Source organism: Meles meles, chromosome 10 (assembly GCF_922984935.1).
Source record: "Meles meles chromosome 10, mMelMel3.1 paternal haplotype, whole genome shotgun sequence".
NCBI lineage: Eukaryota > Metazoa > Chordata > Mammalia > Carnivora > Mustelidae > Meles > Meles meles.
Window position 1 is genome coordinate 16,252,368 of NC_060075.1, and position 21,686 is coordinate 16,274,053.

General features: G+C 38.9%; 1 protein-coding gene across 6 annotated transcripts in view; it reads left to right on the top strand.

Annotated features, from left to right (window-relative positions):
- The window catches only part of DGKI (diacylglycerol kinase iota), a 445,797-nt gene that overhangs the window by 274,740 nt on the left and 149,371 nt on the right, over positions 1 to 21,686 (top strand). For all 6 annotated transcript variants that reach the window (XM_046020805.1, XM_046020801.1, XM_046020799.1 and 3 more), the window contains 3 exons: positions 1,263 to 1,336; positions 2,783 to 2,894; positions 13,610 to 13,809. In XM_046020805.1, the coding sequence (XP_045876761.1) occupies positions 1,263 to 1,336; positions 2,783 to 2,894; positions 13,610 to 13,809 (386 nt within the window). The remainder of the gene's footprint in view (positions 1 to 1,262; positions 1,337 to 2,782; positions 2,895 to 13,609; positions 13,810 to 21,686) is intronic.

Sequence of the window (21,686 nt, forward strand, 5' to 3'; positions counted from 1 at the left end):
GCTATAGTCATCTATCAGCTCATTCCAAGTGCTTAAATTGGGAGGCTGACTTGACTTATTCGTAGTGTCTGAGGATATTCAGCCAATATTTAGAATTTGATTCCTTTCTAAATAACATCTTAAAATATTTTGTTTATTTAGGGCTATAATATTTCCTGGAAACAATTTTTGGAGCATGTTTATGAAAATTAGGCTGCATTAAGATGAGCTGGGAAAACAAGGAGACGCTAATGCTAGCAATATCACTGTTCTTAGACCGAACACTCCTTTTAAAGAAGTCTCTAAAAATTCATAGGGAGCTTGGGAATGCATTACTCTGCTCTCCCAGAGAGAAGATAATGGGGAATTCTCTGGTGAGGGTTTAGGGAGAGCAAATAAAAAAGCACACCTTTGACACTGAGAGGTCTATAGTGGTGACTAGAGTTTTCTTGACCTTTGTCACCCATGGGAAATGAGAAAGGGAAATGAAAGCCTTTTCTTTGAGTAGTCAGAGGATGCTCAAGGGAAGTGCTAAGCGGTGAGGAAAGCTCGGAACAGAGGTATTGAGGGCAAGCCAGCCTGAGGCCCTTGAGACACCCCGGGGTCATGTCCAGGTCCAGGAAAGTAGTTTATCTCGGAAGACCAGTCCAAGTCTGTAAGACATGAAGTGTGTAAGAGCAGATCCCTAATGGAGATACCACTGATTTATAATGGTTTTAGGGTTTTTTTTTAAAGCTTGCAGTATATATTCCCCTTAAACAGTTTTCAAAATGTTATGTTTGGTGTTTTCAAAATAAAAATTGATTTCAGAAAGCAAATAACCATCCCGGGTAACTGTGGTGGAGATCACTACTGCCTGAACTTGAGGCTTCCTTTTTTATTCCTTTAAACATTCATAAATCTTTTGGTTGATCCTGCAAGTCAAAATATCTAATAATCCAAGGTTAAGAATGACGGCAGTTACTTCACTTTTGAAGCCAGAGAAAAATCATTTTAGTCAAATGGCAGCTTTGTTTTTATACCAGAACAAAACCATGCTCTGAACTCTAGGTCTGCTGACGTTAAAATCACAATACGTTTTCATTTGTAGCCACGGGCATTCGCTCAAGCAGAGCTGAGGGCAAGGGGAAGACCATTACATATATATGTGTGTGTGCATATACATATATGTATTATATCTATATATTAATATCTACGCATATATAGATTATAATAGTTATATATAATATATATATTAGACTCGAGACTGATTCCAACCCCTTTTTCTTCTCTGATTGTTGCAGTGTGATGGAACAGATCTCACTCCAAAGATTCAGGAACTGAAGTTCCAGTGTATAGTATTTTTAAATATACCCAGGTAAGCTCTGTTCGTCCTTTTTCTTTGGTTTGATGTGAACTCCGTTTGACTTGAGGTTATCGGTTTTCATTACAGAAAATGTCCAGGGCATAAACGGTGAAAGTAAAGTATCTTACTGGCTCATTAGGGGTTTCCAGGTCTGAGCATTTTGTCCTCCTCCTCAGTTTGTTAGTGTTCTCTGTGGTGGGTGGGGTTTCTTTTAATGCGACGTGGCATGTGTGTTCTACACTTCTCCATCGTTAAGAAACCCAGGCGCCCCTATTTACTGGAACATTTTAATACAATTCTCAATTACTGATTCCCTCTACCTCCCAAGAATAATAGACTTGAATAAATCCTTGTTCTCAGTTTCCCGAAAGCTGTTAGGAAACCATCCAACCTGATTTTAGCATGGAACTCATTCAAAATTGTTGCTAGATGATTGCTTTGAAAAAAAAAATAGGATCAATTAGAGTAGCATTTTCTAGCCAGGATGTCAACTCTCTTTGGTGCTATTATATACCTCAGGAGAAAGGGATATTTAAGATTAACTAGACTCAAAATAAGCACATTTTCTCAGTGGTACAAAATTAAAGTCTGGGCTCCCAAGCCAAGATTTTGGAGGGGATGAATCTATGACCCTTTGTTACTTGCAAACCACACAACTCCAGACACAAAATCTGCACATAAGTTCTATTTAGACTGAATTTAATTGAAATGAGAATTGTATGTAAATCTATGGCTAGGAAAACATAGTCTCCTGATTACTTTGGCAGTGCTCAGTATAGTCACCTACAATCCTATTCCAGAAGGATTTTCATCTCCATTATTTCCATAAAAGACCTAGATTCTCAGAAAACATTATTTTCTCAGGAGACATTAGCTCCTTTAATTTTTTTTCTGTTTTTCTTCTTGCTCCCCCTCTCATTAATCATCTTCCAATTTCCTTTATTTCTCCTTCTTTTTTCTCCATCTCTCATCTTTTCTTCATACCTGTCTCATTCTTCCTCACCTACCTTTGTCTACCTTCCTTCCAAGTGGTTGTTTGTTATCTCAGCTATGCACATAATGACCACTGTGTCCCCACCTCCATTTCCTGGCATGCAATGTCTTCCTCCAAGACCAAATTCTGGAACCGCCCATGGGTAACTCCTGGCATATCATAGAAAACAGATGTAATGGGTCACTGAGGGATAAATGTTAATAAATAATGAGTTAGGGGGCACTTGGCCACCATGAGATGCTTTTGCTATAAAACTGTGGCCCATTTTCACAGATGGGTATTTGGAAACGATAAGTCCACGTTTGTTTTTTTTTTTTTTTTTTTCTTTTTTCGATCAGAAGGTATGCACCAAGAACAGAAAACTATTCTTATTTTCAACTTGGATCTCCCTGTAAGGTAATACCTAATGACAATCCTAAGAGTGATGGAATGAATTTAATTCTGTTTCTAATCTTATCTTGCAGATACTGTGCGGGCACAATGCCCTGGGGGAACCCAGGAGATCACCATGACTTTGAACCTCAGCGTCATGATGATGGTTATATTGAAGTCATTGGATTCACTATGGCCTCTTTGGTGAGCAATGCAATATTTTATTGAAATGAAATACATTTTAGTTCCAGAGTTTATTCATCTCATAGACTTCTGGGTTGTGGCCTTAAATTTTTCTCTCCTGCTTTACAAATTGATCAATTTTATGCAATATGGAATTGCTTGGGGAGAACAAGAACAGAAGATAATTCTTTATGTCACTAAGGTGATTGATGCTTAATTGTTTGATTTTCAAAAATAAATATTATTTGTTAATTTTCCTGATTAATTTTCTACCAGAACGAAATGCAGCATTTTTAGGGAAATTAAAGAGCATTGTGCCCCAGACATATCTCAGCAGCATTGCAGAAACCTTGCCATTTGATAGATTTTCGTTTCACTGAGGACCTAACTTTGTTTAGGCAGAAAGGAAAGTGGTCGTGTGCATTCACCTTTTTCATGCCTGCTTAAGAATGGGGTGGCTGTCTCCATTATCACAAAATACCTGAATAAAGAAAGACATCATTATTGTGACCATGATGAATATTCATTTGCTACAGTGTTGAGATCACCTTTGCATTTTAATTTTGTTTGCTTGCATTAAATTGTGAATTACAGTGTAAGGGAAATTTCAAGCAGGTTTTTAGCTATGTATTTCAACTTATTGAATGATGAGGAAACCATTTAAAAATTACACTTATCATCTTACCTGATGTAAATCAGGCCACCCTATCAGTTTATAAAACGAATTAAAAGTTAAAAGTTTTCCTTGCAATCCATAGTTAGCACTTGGTTTGTGCTATGCCTTATGCCTTGAAGGTAAGAGGGTTTTATTTCTTGCTCTAAACAAGACAAAACAGTTCTCTTTGTCATTCATCCTGTGGATTCCTACTGACTTTTCCTTAATCACCGCAGGTTATTAGATCAGACAGAATAGCCTCTTGTGATTGTGGCAAGAGTGTCCATCACCCGCGATGGTGACGCTGCTCATGAAATCTGCCCTCTCTGGGGTGAAATGATTGTTGAGTGTTGAAAATTGTTCTGGCATTGATCTTATTTTCAGGTCCGAGCTCACGTTCAGCTCTTTCTCTCCCAAGGTCTGTATGCTAATTACAGGCAAAGCCTCTGCTGAGACCAAATGTAGGAATAAATTCAAGAAGGATGTGTGCAAGGAAGAATTCTTGGAAGCAACCAAAAAAGGCTCAAATCGGGCCCCATGTGTTTTACTCATTCATTTATTCATGGATTCAGTGCATATTTATGGAGTGTTTGCTGGTGTGCCAGAGCTTCCTACTCCTGACTATTTGGCAGAAGACTGTCAGGGAATGTGGAAGAGAAGATGATCCTTCACCTAGGCTTGGGGTGGAGGACTGGGGAGCAAAGAGAATATTAGGTACTTCCCCACTGCTCTCAGTATCAAAATCGAAATGTAGGCCTGCAAGATTGTTTCTCTCTGATTCTCTAGCCTTTCCACTGCCCTCTTTGCTTTCTAGCTCAAGTAGCCTCCCAAGTCAAGCTTAGCTTTGAACATTTCTTGCTGCTTTTGCACCACAGGACCATTGCACAGGCTTTTTCTCTATAAAATATTCTTTGATTCTCCATCTTCTATAATTTCTCAACCCATATCTATGTCAGGTCCTTTTTATAGTCTTGCTTGGTTTATTTTTGTTGACAAACGCATAGTGTCTGGATATAGCCAACTGACACAGGGTACTGGAGGAGAGTTTGTAGAGGGACCCGGCAAATAGTGAACTAGGTTTGTGAGAAGGAATGATGGGTGGTGTTGTATTTCTGAGCTGAACGTCCAAAAGGTAAAGAAGCAGTCAGCTGCACCAGAAGAAGGACTGTTCGGGAAGGACCACCTGATAGGAATAGTGTTTGCTAAGTGGAAGCAGTGAGTCATTGCCAACATGGCAGGGAGGGAACTAGAGCCCTAGATAGAGTCACCCTCCTCTTCTTGGCCCTGTAGATCTTCCACTGGTGCCTACCTCTGGAGAAGTCTAACCAGATACCGGGGGACAAGCAGCTACTGATACAGTCTAAGTAGGTCAGGCTTACAGGGCAAGGAGGGCAGAAAAGTGTGGAGAGCCAGCCAGGAGTGGCAGGTGGTGGGTATCCATCACTCCAGTGAGTGTCTTCCACACAGCAGAGAGATTGGTACCTGTAGCTGGCTTGAGCAAATGTGGCAGAGTGAATGCATTTTGCCAGGAGAAGAAGAGGAGGATTGGGCATTCTGTAGAAAAAGAAATTTCCATACACTCCAAAGTCCTCTGTGGGAACTGTGATTCATTTTATGGAGGTGAAAAGTGAACGTGGTTAGGCAAGGACCAGATCATGGAGTGATTACAGGATTCATCTAGAGGTTTTGACTTTGTTCCAAGGTCACTGGGGAAATAGCAAAATGTGCTTTTAAGTAAGTATTTGTTACGAGAAAATCCCAGTATAAAAATAGACAAAATAATATATTGACCCTCACGTGCCATCACCTAGCTTACAACATTATATAATGTTCAACACATGGGCAATCTTCTTTCTGTCCCTACCTATGATGGCCTCCCCTGTATTAATGTGAAGCACATCTCTGCCATTATATCAGTTACGTATAAATATTTCTGAATGTGTTTTTAGAAGATAAGACTTATGAACACAACTATATGCCTTATATCGGAAAAAAAATTAAGGCAGTAGCCTCTGAATATCACCATTTACTGAGTGCTCAAACATCCGGTTGTCTTGCAAATGTCCCTTGCTTCCTTGTGCTCTGTGAGTTTGAATCAGGATCCAAGTAAAATTTCTTCATTGTAATTGATTAACGTGACTCTTGTGTATCTACGGGCTTCTGCCCATCTCTTTACCTTCTTCATTTACTTACTGAAGAAACCAGGCTGTTCATCCTGTAAAGTTTCCCTGAGTTTGAATTGTGCTGATTATTCCTGAGCTGTCAGCTAACATGATCGTCTCTCTTGTTGTTTCCTTTATGTTGCTGGTTGGATGTGGATATATCATTTCCATCCTCCCACTCCCCAAATCTACTTTGTGGGTAGTGTTTCCTTCTTCCAGAAGAGGATGGGTAATATCTAGTTTTCTCTCTGTTGTGACTAGTAGTCCCTGATGAGCTTTGTCTGGATCCAGCAATCAATAGAGATTGGCAGAGTAGTGATATTCTAATTCTATCCTTTTTCTGATTAACTGGAATATTTCTATAAAGAGCAATTTCACCCATCATTTGGCTACTTGGTTACATAATTGGTGTAGGAAAAGCAGGATAACAGATTCGTTTTATTTATATGTTTTCAAAATAAGTAATTCACTAACATCTTCTAACGGTGACCATTGTTTTAAATGGATTTGAGTTTTTCGGGTGCTTGCCATTCCAAGTTTGGGTCTGTGTACCCTCCCCTCAAATCTGGGTGGGCATACAAATACTTGGCAAGTCAGGTACAGTGGAAGTGACCCTGGGTAACTCAGGGTTCTGGATCATGAAAGGCCAAACAGCCCATGGGAAATATAGGTCATACTGATGGTCTCTAATTAATAGGAATTTTCTAAGTTTCAGGTAATATTTGTCATATAAAATGTTTCCAGTCATAAATATTTATTGAACACTTATTAATCCACAAATACTATTGAATTCATAAATGACACTCTGCTACATGAAATGGATATGAAATGGACCCAGAGACCAGCCCTGTCCTCAGGATGCCCACAGTTCAGTGTTCTGGGAGGACACAAAAAACACAAGCAATTACTGCGTTCTGGCATCATAAATTCTAGGAGAAAGGCGTGTGTAGAGCTAGGAAGAATTGAAACCAAAAGGTGCTTATAAAATGGGGAAATCAGCAAAAATTGCACATAGGAGGCAGGAGTGCCTATGAATGAGATTGTGAGCGTCTGTTCTGTGGGGGAATGAGCCTGAGAGAACGTGGTGTCCTAGAGCGCTCATGATGGCTCAGCGATGGCATCTGCTGAAGAAAGATGCTGGTATGGAGAAAGGATAGGACAGGACTAGTGTTTTGTAACCATGAAGCAGGAAGGTTGGGAGAGATGGAATGAGACAGAATCAGATTTGCGGTTTAGAAAGATTGCCTGGATGTCTGGGTGGAAGGTGACCAGAATCTTTCCTGCTGGAGGCAGAGAGACAAAGCAAGATGTTGGTACTGAAGCCCAGGTGCAGAAATGGGAGGCCTGGAATCTGGGGAAGAAAGTGGTAATGAAGGGGGGCGATGGGCAACTTCAAGAGTTATTCAGACACAGTGACTTATTGTAGAGAGTAAAAAAGGACTATACATGAATCCTGGCCGGCTAGGGTAGGCCATTAGGTAAATGGTGAATATGTTAGAGATGTGGAGAATATAAAAGCAATATAATATTGCCAAAAAACGAATTGTGTTTTTTTAACTGTATTTTAAAATTTTATTTTAATTCCAGTCTAGTTAATATACAGTGTTGTTAGTTTCAGGTGAACAACATAGTGACTTAACAGTTCTATGTATTATGATATTAATGGTTCTATATATTGTGATATATAGATATATAGTCATCTAACAGTTCTATATATATAATATATATATATCGATATATAGTGATTTAACAGTTCTATATATTACCCAGTGCTCAATTTATGTAAGTTAAATTTGAAACCCCTATAAGGCGTCCAGGGAGATAGAAACAGTTTGAAATACATGTTTAGAGCTCATGGGATCCTTCCAGGTTGGGAGAGAGGGTTTGGGGGTCTATCAGATCTCCTTCCCTCCCATCCCATTAGTAGGAAAAGGAGAAAAATAATAGTTGATAGAAGCTGGTGAAGAGAAAATGGAATACTAAAATTATATCAATTATTTCTTCTCTTTATGTGATATGAATCATGTAAAAATGCATAGCAGCTAGCATCAAATGTGGATCTCAGATTCTAGTGACTTTAGATTGCTTCCAAGATTTAAAAAAAATTCTACTTCAAGAAAGCAGAGTTGAATGTAGTGTATACTGCACAGTTTTGAACTTCCTATGCTCTCTGAAGAATATGGGCATATGTTTCTCTGTTTTCATTCACATCCTACCTGACTGCTCATATAACAATACACTATTGTTCTAGAAGAAAGAATTTCATTTCCAGGACTTGGGTTTCATGTTTCTTGAAACTATTATGCTGATTATGTTTCTAAGAACATAAATTATTTGAAAACGACATCTGTGTAAGATGATTGCATAAACAGAAGACTGTGGTTATTTGGGTATATGTATATATTTTTGTGGATTTAAAATACTCGGAGTGGCACTTGAAGAGAGACTCAAACAGAATTACTGGATGGAAAAAAGACATTGTTTCTTTTAGTCTCTTTATCTTGTGATTGCAAACTTCAAAATAGTAGTCTTCAATTTGTTTCCCTGATTGAAACGCATTCCTAGAATTAAGATGATTCTTCACTGAGTTCTTGGTAACCTGATTACCTTTTTTTTTTTCTTTTTTAAGATTTTATTTATTTCAGAGAGAGAGGGAGCATGTGAGCAAATGGGATGAGGGGCGAGGGAGTAGAAGAAGGAGAGATTATCTTAAGCAGACTCCCTACTGAGTGCGAGAGACTTCATCTCACCACCATGAGCTCATGGAGGCTCAATCTCCCCACCAACAGAGTCTCAGTCTCACCACCAACAGGGGCTCAGGCTCACGACCATGAGAACATGACCTGAGCCAAAACCAAGAATCAGACACTTAACCAGCTGAGCCACCCAGGCGCCCCCTGATTACCTTTCTGGATTCTATGCAGACCATAATCAGACACTGTAATTTGTATTTATTTCTGCCTCAATATTTTGCCTTTATGGTTTTGGAGGTCTTTTCATGTTGAGTCTGTTTCTAAGTAATCTAAAACTCTTTAAGACAGTCCAAAGCATTACACGGATTGAGGCACTGGTCACCGAATTTGCTATGCAGTATGAAATCCAAAGATTTCAGTCTCCTGAACTTTAAAGAAAGTGGAGCCAGTTTTCTTTATGTTAATTGGAATTAAAATATGTAAGCTCTTTTATATTTATGAAGTTGAAAAGCTAAAGGTTATTTGGTGAGAGAAATCACATGGAGAAATTCCCAGTTTTATACACACCAGAGAATATATTCTTTATTTTTTCAGGAAAAAAATATTAAATGTGTGCTTATTTTGATAAAACACATAAGAACTAAAAATAAAAATATCAGTCATAGTTAAATGATTTGTAACTATTTATGTTTTGATGTGCTTTCTTCCAATTGCTTTATTTCTGTTTTTAAACTTACAAGAAATTGTATTAGTTAAATCCATAGCACAAATGGCTGTCTACTCTTTCATATATAAATATCTCAATTTATATAATAATTATTCCTTTATGAAAAGCTTCCTTTATGAAATATTGAGGGTTTTGGATGTGTGGTGGTGTAACTAATCCTGTAATAACTGCACATAATCCTCTGTTCACTTTCTGAAAATACTTTCTGATGACATTTCCCCCACAGAAGAAATTACTGTTAATGATATAAATATTTTAAAGCCTCTTAATAACGCTATAAAACTGCTTTCTAGAAAGTTTGTTCTGTTTACTTGCCCAACAGCAACATAAATATCTATTAAGATGTAACAACATCCCAGAGGTGCTGGAAATGTGTTCACAGATAGAAACAAAAAGCTATTATAAAATTACACCTGATGAAACAGAGGGGAGGCGAGAATAAAATTTCATCCCTAGAAAGAAAAAAAGAAATCATGTGTGTTTTGTCCATCCCGTTATGTCCTATGTGAGTAAGGACACCTTGTTTTAACTTTATTGTTACCTTGCGTGATTTTTTGGTTTTTTGAAGTGTGGGGGTTTTTTTTTGCATATTTTAATAGGCTGTTTATCTTTTATTGTTGAATTTCAGGAGTTATTTATATATTCCAGAATAGAAGTCTTTTGACAGATATATTTAGTGCTAATACATTCCCCATCTCTTCTCATCTTTTTATTTTCTTAGTGTTTGTTTTGACAAACAGAACTTTAAACATTCTTCTGAATTCCAATTCTATGAGGTAGGCTTATTTCATGTGAGTGCTTTCTGTGCCTTTCTCAAGAAACCTTGCTTATTCCAAGAAAGGTTGGGAAAATATCCTCCTGTGTTTGATTTTTAAAGATCGATAGTTTTAGCTTTTGTGTATAAGTCTGTAATTCAGCCCAAATTAAGTTATGTGGATTATGTAAAGTATGTATTAAGATTCATTTAAAAAAATACATTTACCCAGTTTTTTCCCAGCATTATTTGTTGAGTAGACTTTGCTATAGAATTACTTTAGTGCCTTTCAGTTGAATGTGGTTCTATTTCTGGACTCTATCCTGTTTCACTGATTTATTTCTTTATCCTTTTGGCAGTACCACACTGTTTTGATTACTGTAGCTTCATAGTAAGTCTTCAAATGGGTAATATGAATCATTCCACTTTGCCCTTCTAAGAACGTTTTGGGTATTCTGTCTTTTGCGTTTGTACATAAATTTTAGAATCAGTTTGTGTTGACCAAACAAACAAACAAAAACTGCTGGGATTTTAATTGGGATTGCTTTGAATCTTTAGATTAGAGAGAATCTCCATGTTACCAGTATGAGTGTTCCAATCTACAAATACATCTTTCTCCAGTTAGCTGTTCTCTTGTTTCTCTTAGCAAAGTTTTATCATTTCAGTGTGGTTTTCATGCTTTTGCGTACCCTCTGCTGATTTTGCTCCTAAATCTTTTATGTTCTCTTCTCTGCTCCCACCCAGCCAGGATCACCCATCATTCCCATCTGACAGCAAGTAGAGTAAGGGCTTGAGTACTAAGAAAGAGAATGAAGCTTGGAGACAAGTATCATGGGGAGGAGTGTAGTGTGGAAAGACGCAAGGTCTCAAGCCACACCTGTGGCAGGAAGGGAATTTGTTATTGTCTGGGCAAAGGGCAGTAATGGCAATGAATACACTTAGTTCACGGGATGTCTTTGTTTGCCTATCAGGGCCCGTGCTCTCAGAAGGGCAATATTTGAAATTTTCACAAGAGTAATAGATGCTAGATACAATAGATAATTCAATCTCTGTCACGAATAAACCACGATATACCAGTAAATGATTCCTTCTAACAAATCATGGAGATATTTATGGTTAAGCCTAGACCACCCTGAGTGATGAAAAATAAGCATTTCTAACAAGCACTTAAAGTATTAAGGAGGGCAGGTATTGCGTGGAACACTGGGTGTGGTGCATAAACAATGAATCTTGGAACACTGAAAAAATAAAATAAAATAAATTACCTTTACTCTAACTTGTTCCAAAAATAGCGTGGTAATAATAATAATAATAATAATAATAATAATAGAACTGTCTTTATCCCGAAAAGCTATGTAGTGTAATTCCTCCTGTGCCTCACAGTAATCTTGGGTTGATTTTGAAATGCCAGCGGGACAGCTGTTTACATGTTTGTAGTATTTGCGGCTGCTCTAATTTGAGGCTGAGAAGATGACTTAAAAATGCTGTAGTACTGTGTATGCCTTCTCATACCAAGGGACTGGAAAGTATTTAAAACAGTTTCAATTCTGTCAAACTCAAAGGAAGAAGTTCTCACCTGGCAGGTTCTGCATTTTTGTTTGTGATCAGGCCTAGTCAAAGGTGACCAAGGGGAGAAGAAGAAGTGGCATTTCCGGAACACCAGATGAAGGGATAGAGTTCTCAGCTGAGAAGTACTTGAAGGCAAGGGAAATAATATTAGAAAAGTTCTGGATAGGAGATAGTGGCTCTAATCGAAGTGATTTAAGTGGTTCATTTGAGTACACCCAAGACAAACTTCCAGATGAATAGCAAAGGATCGGGGAATAGACCAAAAAGAACTTTAGTAAATTCTGACTGCATCCTGCTCTGCTTTCTTGTTCTCCCAACTAACTGAATCAAATTGTACGTAAAGCACACAATGGAATGCTTTTAACGTTACAGGTGTTCTGTAAGTAGTTCTTCTCAGTTTTTATTCTTTTTTCTTTCTGTCCTTTTTGTCCCTTTTTGGTTCTTTTTCTCTTTGGATTTATAGATAATCAAGTTTCTTTTACTCAAATTAATACAAGGACAAAAAAAAAATAAATTCAATGCATCAGAAAATATACATATCTGGCAACCAAATAAGGGGAGGTTGACTTCACAAATCTTAGTTAACAAAGTTTATTCCCCATTCATGGAAATGAGACATATGGAAACAGGTTGATACTATGTTTAAATCTTTGAAATTTTGAGCAAGTTACAATTTTACTCCTTTTTAAATATTTATTATAAGCTAATAGATAACTCAAAATACATAATATAACCTTACTGAAAAATTATTTAGCAGTATCTGCTCGTTAATTATACATCTCAGCTTAACAGCGTAACAATTGTTCTCATTGTATGTACCCAAGAGAGTATCTACCAAGAGATACATACAAGCAAGTTTATATCCACAATAGCTACAAACTGGAAACAACCACATGTTTACCAGCTGAAGAGCAAATATATACGTTTTGCTATATAGTACTTAAAAATAATGAGCAAAAAACGTCAGACACAGAAGAGTCAGCTACTATGGTTTACATGAATTTCAAGTTCAAACAAATTGAATCTATGGTGACAGGAGTCAAGAGTATTGGTTGCTAACTGGTTCGTGGGAGGGGTATAAAAAGATTGGAAAGGAGCATGTGGAAAACTGTAAATTATCCAAAGCTTGATCGGGTTAGTGATTCACATATGTGTATAAAAATACTCATCAAGTTGTGTAATTTGTGTACTCTTTTATAACCAAATATGTATAATTTTCATTCATCCCTAAAAGGCAAATGATACTACATATGTAATAACATACACAACATAAAAACCTATAGTATATAATTTAACATATATAAATATATATGTGTGCATATACATATTTTTTTTTTTAAGTAATTCAGGAAAGTTAATGCTACTTTGTTTTTCTTAACAACAGGCTTTTCATGTTAGATTGACTTTTCCATTTTTTGGCCACCATGGTGAACTGAGCTCTGTGTTTGATTTTGATCTTCAAAGCTGTTTTATCTTTCATGTTTGTAATTGAGTAATTAATATTATTTTGCATTTCATTAGTCTTATACAGATTAAATTGTAGGTTTGAGGAGGTTTTTGGTAAAAAGAAAAAAGGATTTTTCCTTTTTTCCTTTTTTTCCAAACTTTTCCCCCAAGTTTGAAAATTAACCAAGGGTGGGTTGCCAATGTAAATGTGAATATATTTAATATATAATATATAGTTACATATTATAGCATATACATATATAAGATGCATGTTATGTATACATATATATATGTTGGGTAGCTATATTATGTATTTATACTTAAATATATATATTATAATATGTATTTATATTTAAATTAGAAAAATCTCCCTTAAACTGTGCTTTATGTCCTTTATAGTCTTTTTTTCTCCTTACATTGGTTATTCAGTGGGAATAAATAGCACAAAGAACAACTTCTGTATTAAAGTAATGTGATTAAATTAAGACTGAATATACATAACACCGAAAATTGGCTGTTGAGAATGTTTGGTCAAGCTCATAAGAAGTTGAGACATTTTAGTTTATTTTGTTAAGGTGACTTACCTGAGGTTTCCCAGTCCACTCCTGGCTAGCAACTTTCACTATGTTTACCGAAGGCCTTTGGGTTATTCAGAGCGCTCTTGGGGGGTCTAGCTTTCCTGACTCTTAAGAACTAACTTCTAGCTTTCTTTGGACTCTTGAATTCACAGGCTGCCCTGCAAGTTGGGGGCCATGGGGAAAGGCTACACCAATGTCGGGAAGTCATGCTGCTCACTTACAAGTCCATCCCCATGCAAGTGGACGGGGAGCCCTGTAGGTTGGCCCCAGCTATGATTCGGATCTCCTTGAGGAATCAAGCCAACATGGTACAGAAGAGCAAGAGGAGAACATCCATGCCTTTACTCAATGAGTGAGTCTGCCCCTTGCCTACCTTTGTGAACACAAAGACCATGAAGAGAACGCCAAGCATGTGCATGGTCTAGGGGCCTTACTGTGTTGAAAAAGGAACAAAGTCCAAGAAACAGCAGTTCCTTGGTCTCTCTGACATATCTTTCTTCATGTTTATTACACAGTGACCATACTCTAACTTTAGAAATAACTACTGTATTGTACACAAGGTAGATAATGCTTCTTCATTGACCACTTTGATATAGATTTATTGGGAACAACAGAAAATCATTAAGAGTGATTCTAGGGTCATAAAATGCATCAAGATAAGAAGGTTCTGTTTTGTTTTAAGAAGGCATGCTGCTGGCCTCTTTTCTACCCAGGTCACTTGGAGAGTGTTGGTTTCCCCAGTAGCGGGAGGTGGGCAGAGCTGGGTGTTTGAAGCTCACCCTCTCTCCACAATTGCATCCCCTTCTGCCTGTTAGTGAGTTACTTTCCTGATGCCCCGTATTGGGATCCCATGGATGCTGGTGCTTCAACCCAATTTTGCCATTCTGAGTGGCCATCCTATTGTCTAGATACAACCTAACTCACTTTACCATAATGAAATAAACTGTATCCCTCTTGGACCCTTTCCTTTCTTAGGTGTTTCGATCAACCAATCTGAGATAAGGAGATAATAACTAGATATTTGGAATATATATTCCTCTTAGAGCACCCCTTCATCTAATTGTTTTTTGTTTTGTTTTGTTTTTTTAATAGCAGTGTCTATCTGGGGTTGGAGAAGAGGATGGGGAAGGATGGCAATTTAGGGCCTCTTTTTGAGTATCTTCTCTATATAATGCCCATATGGCTAGTCTAACCCAAGGTAGGGCCATTTCTGGGCTCAGCCTTGGGTCATTATTCTGTCCCTGGGGGGACCCCCCAAGGTGCTCCTCTCCTCCTGTTTGTGGCCTGTGGTGCATGGTTAATAATGTGTCCTGAATGGCTGGCTTCCTGCAGTGCCTGTGAAGCAGGGCATGCTTTGACAATCTACAGGAGTGCCTAGAATAAACCAGTGACACAGGTGCATAGCTCACTGCCAGAACCTGACTTCTCCTCTCTTTCCGAGATGGCATATGCGGAGGAATAGCATTAGGCGGGGCTCTTCCAGTGTCTGCATTTCCGGTGTCTGCTTCTAAGTCTGAAGCTGGCCTGAGAGAGCCTCTCTCCTCTGTTTCCCCCTTTCCTGGAGTCTCTCTGGACATCAGAGTCACTCAGCACTTTCCCCAGATCATTATCCAGACAGCCTGTCAGTTCTATTCCTTACTTTGTTTACATTTTGCAGCTAGTGAAACTCCTGGCTCATTCCCGCTAGTTTTCTTTTCTCCTTGCTTGAGCTCCCATTAGGTTGAATATACAACTGGCCAGTTTATATGTGAAAAAGTAGGATGTCAACAACTGTATATGGTTGACCAGATGCTCTCTAGAAATGTTAGTGTTAATCCCTGAACCAGTGGTTGGGGGGACAGCTCTGAAACACTAAATGAAAAGCCATCTTGGAGACAGTATGGCAGCTCAGGTTGTTTTGGGTCACTTGGAGATAGTAAAGAAACTGTAATAAAATGAAAAGTTCTTAATATCTACAGGTAACGACTTCCCATCCCTATTCCTGGTGGTGCTATATTTGATAACGTTATCAGACACAAAATTGTTTCCAGGTGCTTAGTTTCAAAAACTCTTGCTCTTGAACTGAGAAAGACTTTGTATTTTCTCAGCAACTGTATTGTTAAGAATTCATTTGGGCTTTCTTCACATATGAAAGCAAATACAAATAGTTGTTTTCTTTTCGTACTTAGACTACATACGATGGATGATAGGATGGCATAGATACAGCAGCAGGGTGTTCGAGAAACAGCCTCAAGTCAAAAATAGTTCCTTCCCACCAGGGGGCAGTGGTGCGTCCACCTAAGCAGCCTCTGGTCTCAGGAAAGCCGGGAAGGACAACAAGGAGCTTTTCAGTTCCAAAAAGGAAACTTGTAAAACTTAACCAAGATATTTACTGCTACCGATGATAAATAACTATTGAAACACTATATTTGTTAGAAAATCAATACAGATAGCACATTTTCAAAGGAAAACCAAACACCACCCCATCTTGTCACAAGTATTAAAAACTAAACCTCGATTGGTCTCCCTGACTGCTCTGTTCACCCTCGGCAATTAGGTTTCTTCTTTCTATCTTACTAGAAATCCTTGTTTTGAAATCTGACTTCTTCCACTGGATTTCCAGATGGAGTTTCCAGTTTGAGGGTTGCCTGGCCATGAAGACCTTCCTACAAGTTTTCTTCAACCTTCTAAGTCCTCTAGGCATTTCTGTTTAGGCTACAGTTGTGCCAAGTTCACTTCTGCAGGCATGATAGAGAGAGAATTGGAAGATATTTCTTTATTTTCTTCCTTCCTTCCCTCTTTTCCTCTTTCATTCTCTCTTTCTCTCTCATCCTTCCTTGTTTTCCGTGACTCTCTGTTACCTCTGTTCCATTTGTCCGTCTTCTTTCAGAAGAAGGAGAACGGGTTTGAAATGTCTGGAGAATTCATTTAGAAACCTCTGTGTGTGATGAGGGTTGGGGGTTGAGGGGTAGACAGTTAACTGTGACTGTTTGAGAATCAAGTACTGTGGTTCCCTAAACAGCTGGCTTCCTTTTCCGCTTGAGCAGTGGTGTTCCTCACAGGTTTGCCTTTCTCTGGGAGATCACATCTGCACCCTAGATTTCATCTGTGACTGATAAGGGAGTAATTTCACATCTGTGTCTTCTAGCCCGGCATGCCTTCTAACAGCCAGAGACTCACACCCAGATGTCTCAGCTGATATCTTTACCCGGATATCCCCTAGCAACCTCAGACTGAAGGCTGAAAAGGGGCTTGTTAACTATGCTCCCATTGCTTTCTCTGCTCATCAACCAGTGAGCCCTCTTCATTCATATTTGTCTACAAGGAACCATCCACCCATTCACCACGCCCCTGCCATGGAGTCCTCATAGTCACCCACAATGTTACACATCCATGTGGCCTTGGAGGCCTTTTATTTATTTCCTGTGTCTTTTTTGGCGGGGGGGGGGGGGCTAAATATTTATTTATTTCAGAAAGGGCAGGGAGGGGCAGAGGGAGAGAATCTTCAAGCAGACTCCCCGCTGAGGGCTGGGCCCAACATGTGGCTTGATTCCATGACCCTGAAATGATGGCTTGAGCCAAACCCAAGAGTCAGAAGCTCAACCATCTGAGCCACCCAAGCAACCCTATTTCCCATGTCTTTAATTCACTCCACCTACCCACTCTGCTAGTAATACAGCTTCTGTTCAAAGGCCATCTAAGTTCACTCACCCTGTCATCACTAAACGATGCTCATGATTCCTTGATTCTGGTGTCACTGCCCTTCACGCAATGCTTTTCCAATGGACTAATCAGAAGGCTCTTTCTAGAAAAGTTAAACTTGTATTCCTTAGCCTTGCAGAACTTTTTGATCATTGCCATCATCATCCTCTTCCTGCGCTCCAGAGGTCATCATTCTTCTGGAGCGCTGGCATCTTTTGCACGTCTCTTGCTCTTCGTGCATTGCCTTCTTTCCTGCCTTTTTGTCGGTTGACTCTTGCTGAAGTTCCAGACTCCATTGAAATGTCACTTTCCCTGAGAGTCCTTTTCGATCTACTTCTAGATCAAAAGTGGATCTACTTCTAGATTCCATTAGATACTCTGTTAGGGTTCTAGGTTACGTTAATCACACCCTCTACCAAGAATAATATAGTTCTTGGTTTACTTGTCTCTCTTTCCAGCTTGGAGTTTTCCTCTTAGGGTCCTCAGTGCCTACCAGTATGTCTGAGACATGATTAGCTGTTGAGTAAGTGACTTGCACATGGACCAGATTGGCAATCCTGTATCTATTAACATTGCTCTGAGACTGCATCTAAAATAACATAGATCTAAAATCCATCAATATAAAAAATAACAGAGGTAATGTCTTGATAACACTTAGCGTGAATAAATGGAAGATACATACTCAAGAATTTCAAGATTTGGTTCACATGGATTGGATATGTGGGGGAATTCCCATGAGAAATTATTAAATAGTAGGTCATCATGATGCCACTGGATCTTCATTTATACAAAAAAAATTATTTCCAAAAAAATACTTCTTGGTCTATAGTCCCATTTGCTATTACCATATAGAAACTGAAGGGCTAGACCTATTGTGTTCAGTAGACCCCCACCTCTCTGGGACAGGAGCATATCTCATTTTATCATGGCTTATGAATCTATTCAAAATAAGAACCGCAGTGAATATCATCCCCCCAAAAAGTAATAGCAGAGATTCATCTAGGTTCATATTCATGTACTAGTAACATGGTGCCCAGATAAGCTTGATGACACTCTTCAAAAGACACCTTTGAAAGAGAGCAGAAATGTAAAATTTCTGGGGTGGTTAGGGAGATCTTAAGCCAAGTGACTCCTGAGCTCACTGGTAATGGAGATTCTACTGGGAAAGGCAATCATATTAGTCAGGGGCAAGATTTCTAGTTGGCAGACTTTGACTTGGGCAACTCAATGGGTTGGAGTCCTTCATCCTGGTGCTCAGAAGTATTATTGGTTGTAACTGATAGTCCTTTGAGGAACACAAGGAATTGATCCATGGGTGACTTTATGTGTGAATTTATATACCCAGCAGAAAAGAGGGATGGCTGTGCCTACCACAGTTACAGCGAAGCTCTTCAAATCCTCTGGGAGAATGGAGAGAATAATTCTGTAAATATGACAACAAATTTTAGCTTTAGTTTCTTAAATTTTGTGTTTCATCTTTTCTAATAGCTACTGAAGTTTCTTTCCTTTATAAAAGAAGAGAGAAAAGGGTGAAGTCTATGGTACCCTTCTTCTACCAAGAGTATGAGTGGAATTACAGCATCACTGTGATGAATTTAGGCTTTCTTGGTATTACCTTCAAAGTCATTAAAGGTTTTGTTGAGCCACGCTTTTTCAAGATGGTTGTCTTTTGACACAAATTTCCTACAGAGCTCTGGAATCAAGAGGACTATGTTAAAGGATTAAATTTACCTTGACTCTCCTCAAAGATGAGTTTACTATGCCAGCCTACCCCTCTCTAGTGTGTGTGTGTGTGTGTGTGTGTGTGTGCACGCGTGCGTGCGTGTATGTGTGTGCGTGCACACGCGCATCCTCTCCTTGGATGTCTCCAATGACCTAGAGCAAGAGAGGAATACAAGGATGCCTCCTGCCCGCCTGCAGCCCTGCCCAGTGTCCGCGCTCTCGCAGCATCTGCCCGTGCCCTGCCCTGTGCTGCGGTCCGTGGCTTGCCTTAGAGCCAGCCCTTGCCATGTGTCCTGTTGGCTTCATTGCTATCACCGGCTTTTTGGATTATGTCCGTGGCTGGCTGGATTTTCCTTTTCTTTTCATTCACTGTTTGGTGATGCGCTCATTTAATTTCTGTTTAAATTTTGTGTGTCTCTCTTTCTCTCTCCTGGCTTGTTCCCTGTCTGTCCACGCTGTTGTGCTGACTGTCTTCGCTGCTCATTCCCTGCTGCCTCTAGTATCCATCAGGTGCCAGCTGCTGACCTGCGGAGAGTGTCTGCCCCCCCTGGCTCCTTCACCACGTGAGTACAAAGCCGGTCCATTTCTACATTTTGTCTAGCACCCTCCTGTCCTCCTCAGGATTAGTCTACCTGCCTCCTTTTCCCTCCCAGGTCTGCTTCTCAGACAAGGACCCGCCTGCCCCAATTGCCAGGGGCCTCTCTGTGATTTGAGGTGTAGTTGTCCAGTTCTTTGTGTTTGATTTGTCTCGGTCCTCTAAGAGTTCAGGTGTCGATTTTTGATGAGTTACTTTAGGGCCCATAATTGCGTGGAGTTGTATAAAATTCCAAACTAAGCACTGGTTTCTATGGAGAGTTTGTGATAGCCCGTTGGCCATGCCATTATCTGTAGCTCTGGGATGATGTTGAAGGAGTGTGCCTGCTGCCCTTGATTTGTGAATGGACCCCCTCAAATTAAGTGTGGAGTTTTGAGCATATGCACATGCATCTGGGCATTATTTGGGTGGAGAATTCATGGTTGTAATAAAAGGTGAATGACTAAAAACTCTCTGAGTTAGCAAAACACACTTCATTCATAGTTAATAATTTGTACTTGATGTGTTCTATGCTTTTATTTTTTTCTGGTGAAAAAAAAATTTTTTTTTTAGCACCTTGGGACTTCTTTTTCGTCTTGTTTCTTTCAGATACTTAGATTTTGTTCGGGTTTAGGTACTGGTACAGGTGCTTGATATTAACTACTTAATTAATTACTACCCCAACAGTCCTATATCACATGTGCTATTATCTCCATCCGTGGTCTTGTGGGGAATCTGGTGCACAAAGCATTCAGTAAATTGCTCAAGGTCACACAGCTAACAAGTGGTAGACTGGGATGCAAACTCAGATGGCTTGGCTTCAAAGTTTACACCTTTAACAATTTAGAGTTTGCCGCTTTCATCTATGAGGAGCCTGTCTTTCTCTTAAGCCCTAGTTGAATCATTGACTTCTCAAGGAATTCTTTGTTGATTCTTATTGGGGTAGTTACGTTCTCACTGGGTCCACTATTGATATACTTATTATAGTTCTCAAGGTTTAATAGGCTGGTATTAATTACATGAGCTCATGTGTGTTGGGGAGGGGAGTGTTGTGCACTAGACTTAGGCTACCTGAGATCACTGACCATATCTTCTTAGGAATTTTTGTGTCCCTAGCTCTGAACACAGATCTTAACACAAAATATTCCAAAACCAAACAGAGTCGTTAGTTGGCAGAATGAATGAATGGAAGAATACATCTCTAATTGAATTGTACAGTGTCTATCATTTAGGAATATGCCAAAATCATTCCTAAAGTCCAATCATATAATCCTACTTTCAGTCCTAGTCCTACAGATACACACTCATTCATTCATTTTTCAAAAAACATTACTTTGTACGTGCTCTGTGTCCACCATTTTGTGCTTGGAATTTAGAGGTGAACCCAATGTCTCCATTGGGCTGCCTTCATGGAACTTAAAATTGAGGCCAGAAAATCAACAGGAAAATGACATTTAATTTTCAATTTGGAGGTTAGTCTGCAGGTATATCCTACATTCTACAAAAGGCCTCTTCAACAAATGGGAGTCCAAGGAATGGCTTTCAGTGATTTTCAGAAGCTATATTGATAAGAGTTCAAAGAATCAAGAATATCACCAATAGAGATACATTGGAATCTAGCCCATGTCTATTACAGTTTTAGTTGTATAATTTAAACATGGCTCTTTTTTATTGGTTCCAGGTGTGCATACTACAGTAAGGTAAACTGTCACTGTTCTGTAACAGTGGAACAACTAGATGTGGCCACTTGAAAACTTGAATGTTGATATAAAATATTTTATATCTATAATAATGTATTAAATGTTACATATTATAAATTTTGTATTTCCATATCTCTGAAATATTTATGTAATAACACTTACTAAATTAGAGTATTTTATTTTAATTTTTAATTTTTAAATTTTTTCCCAAGATTTTATTTATGAATTTGACAGAGACCATGAGAGTACAGGCAGGGGGAGAGGCAGTGGCAGTGGGAGAGGCAGGTTCCCCGCTGAGCCTGGGATCATGAGCCAAAGGCAGACACTTAACAGATTGAGCCACCCAGGCACCCGTAACTCTGCCTATTTAAAAAAAAAAAAAAAAAGGTAAGAAAACATTGTCACAACTGTCAAGGAGCCTGGAGTAAAACCCAAGAACAAGCAGTGTCTTTACATATTAAGGTCGTGGTTAACAGTTTTGACACACTGTCATGCTGCTGTTTGCTACTTTCAGCAGTGTTTAATAAGCACATTAATGTTGCTTAGGTCCTC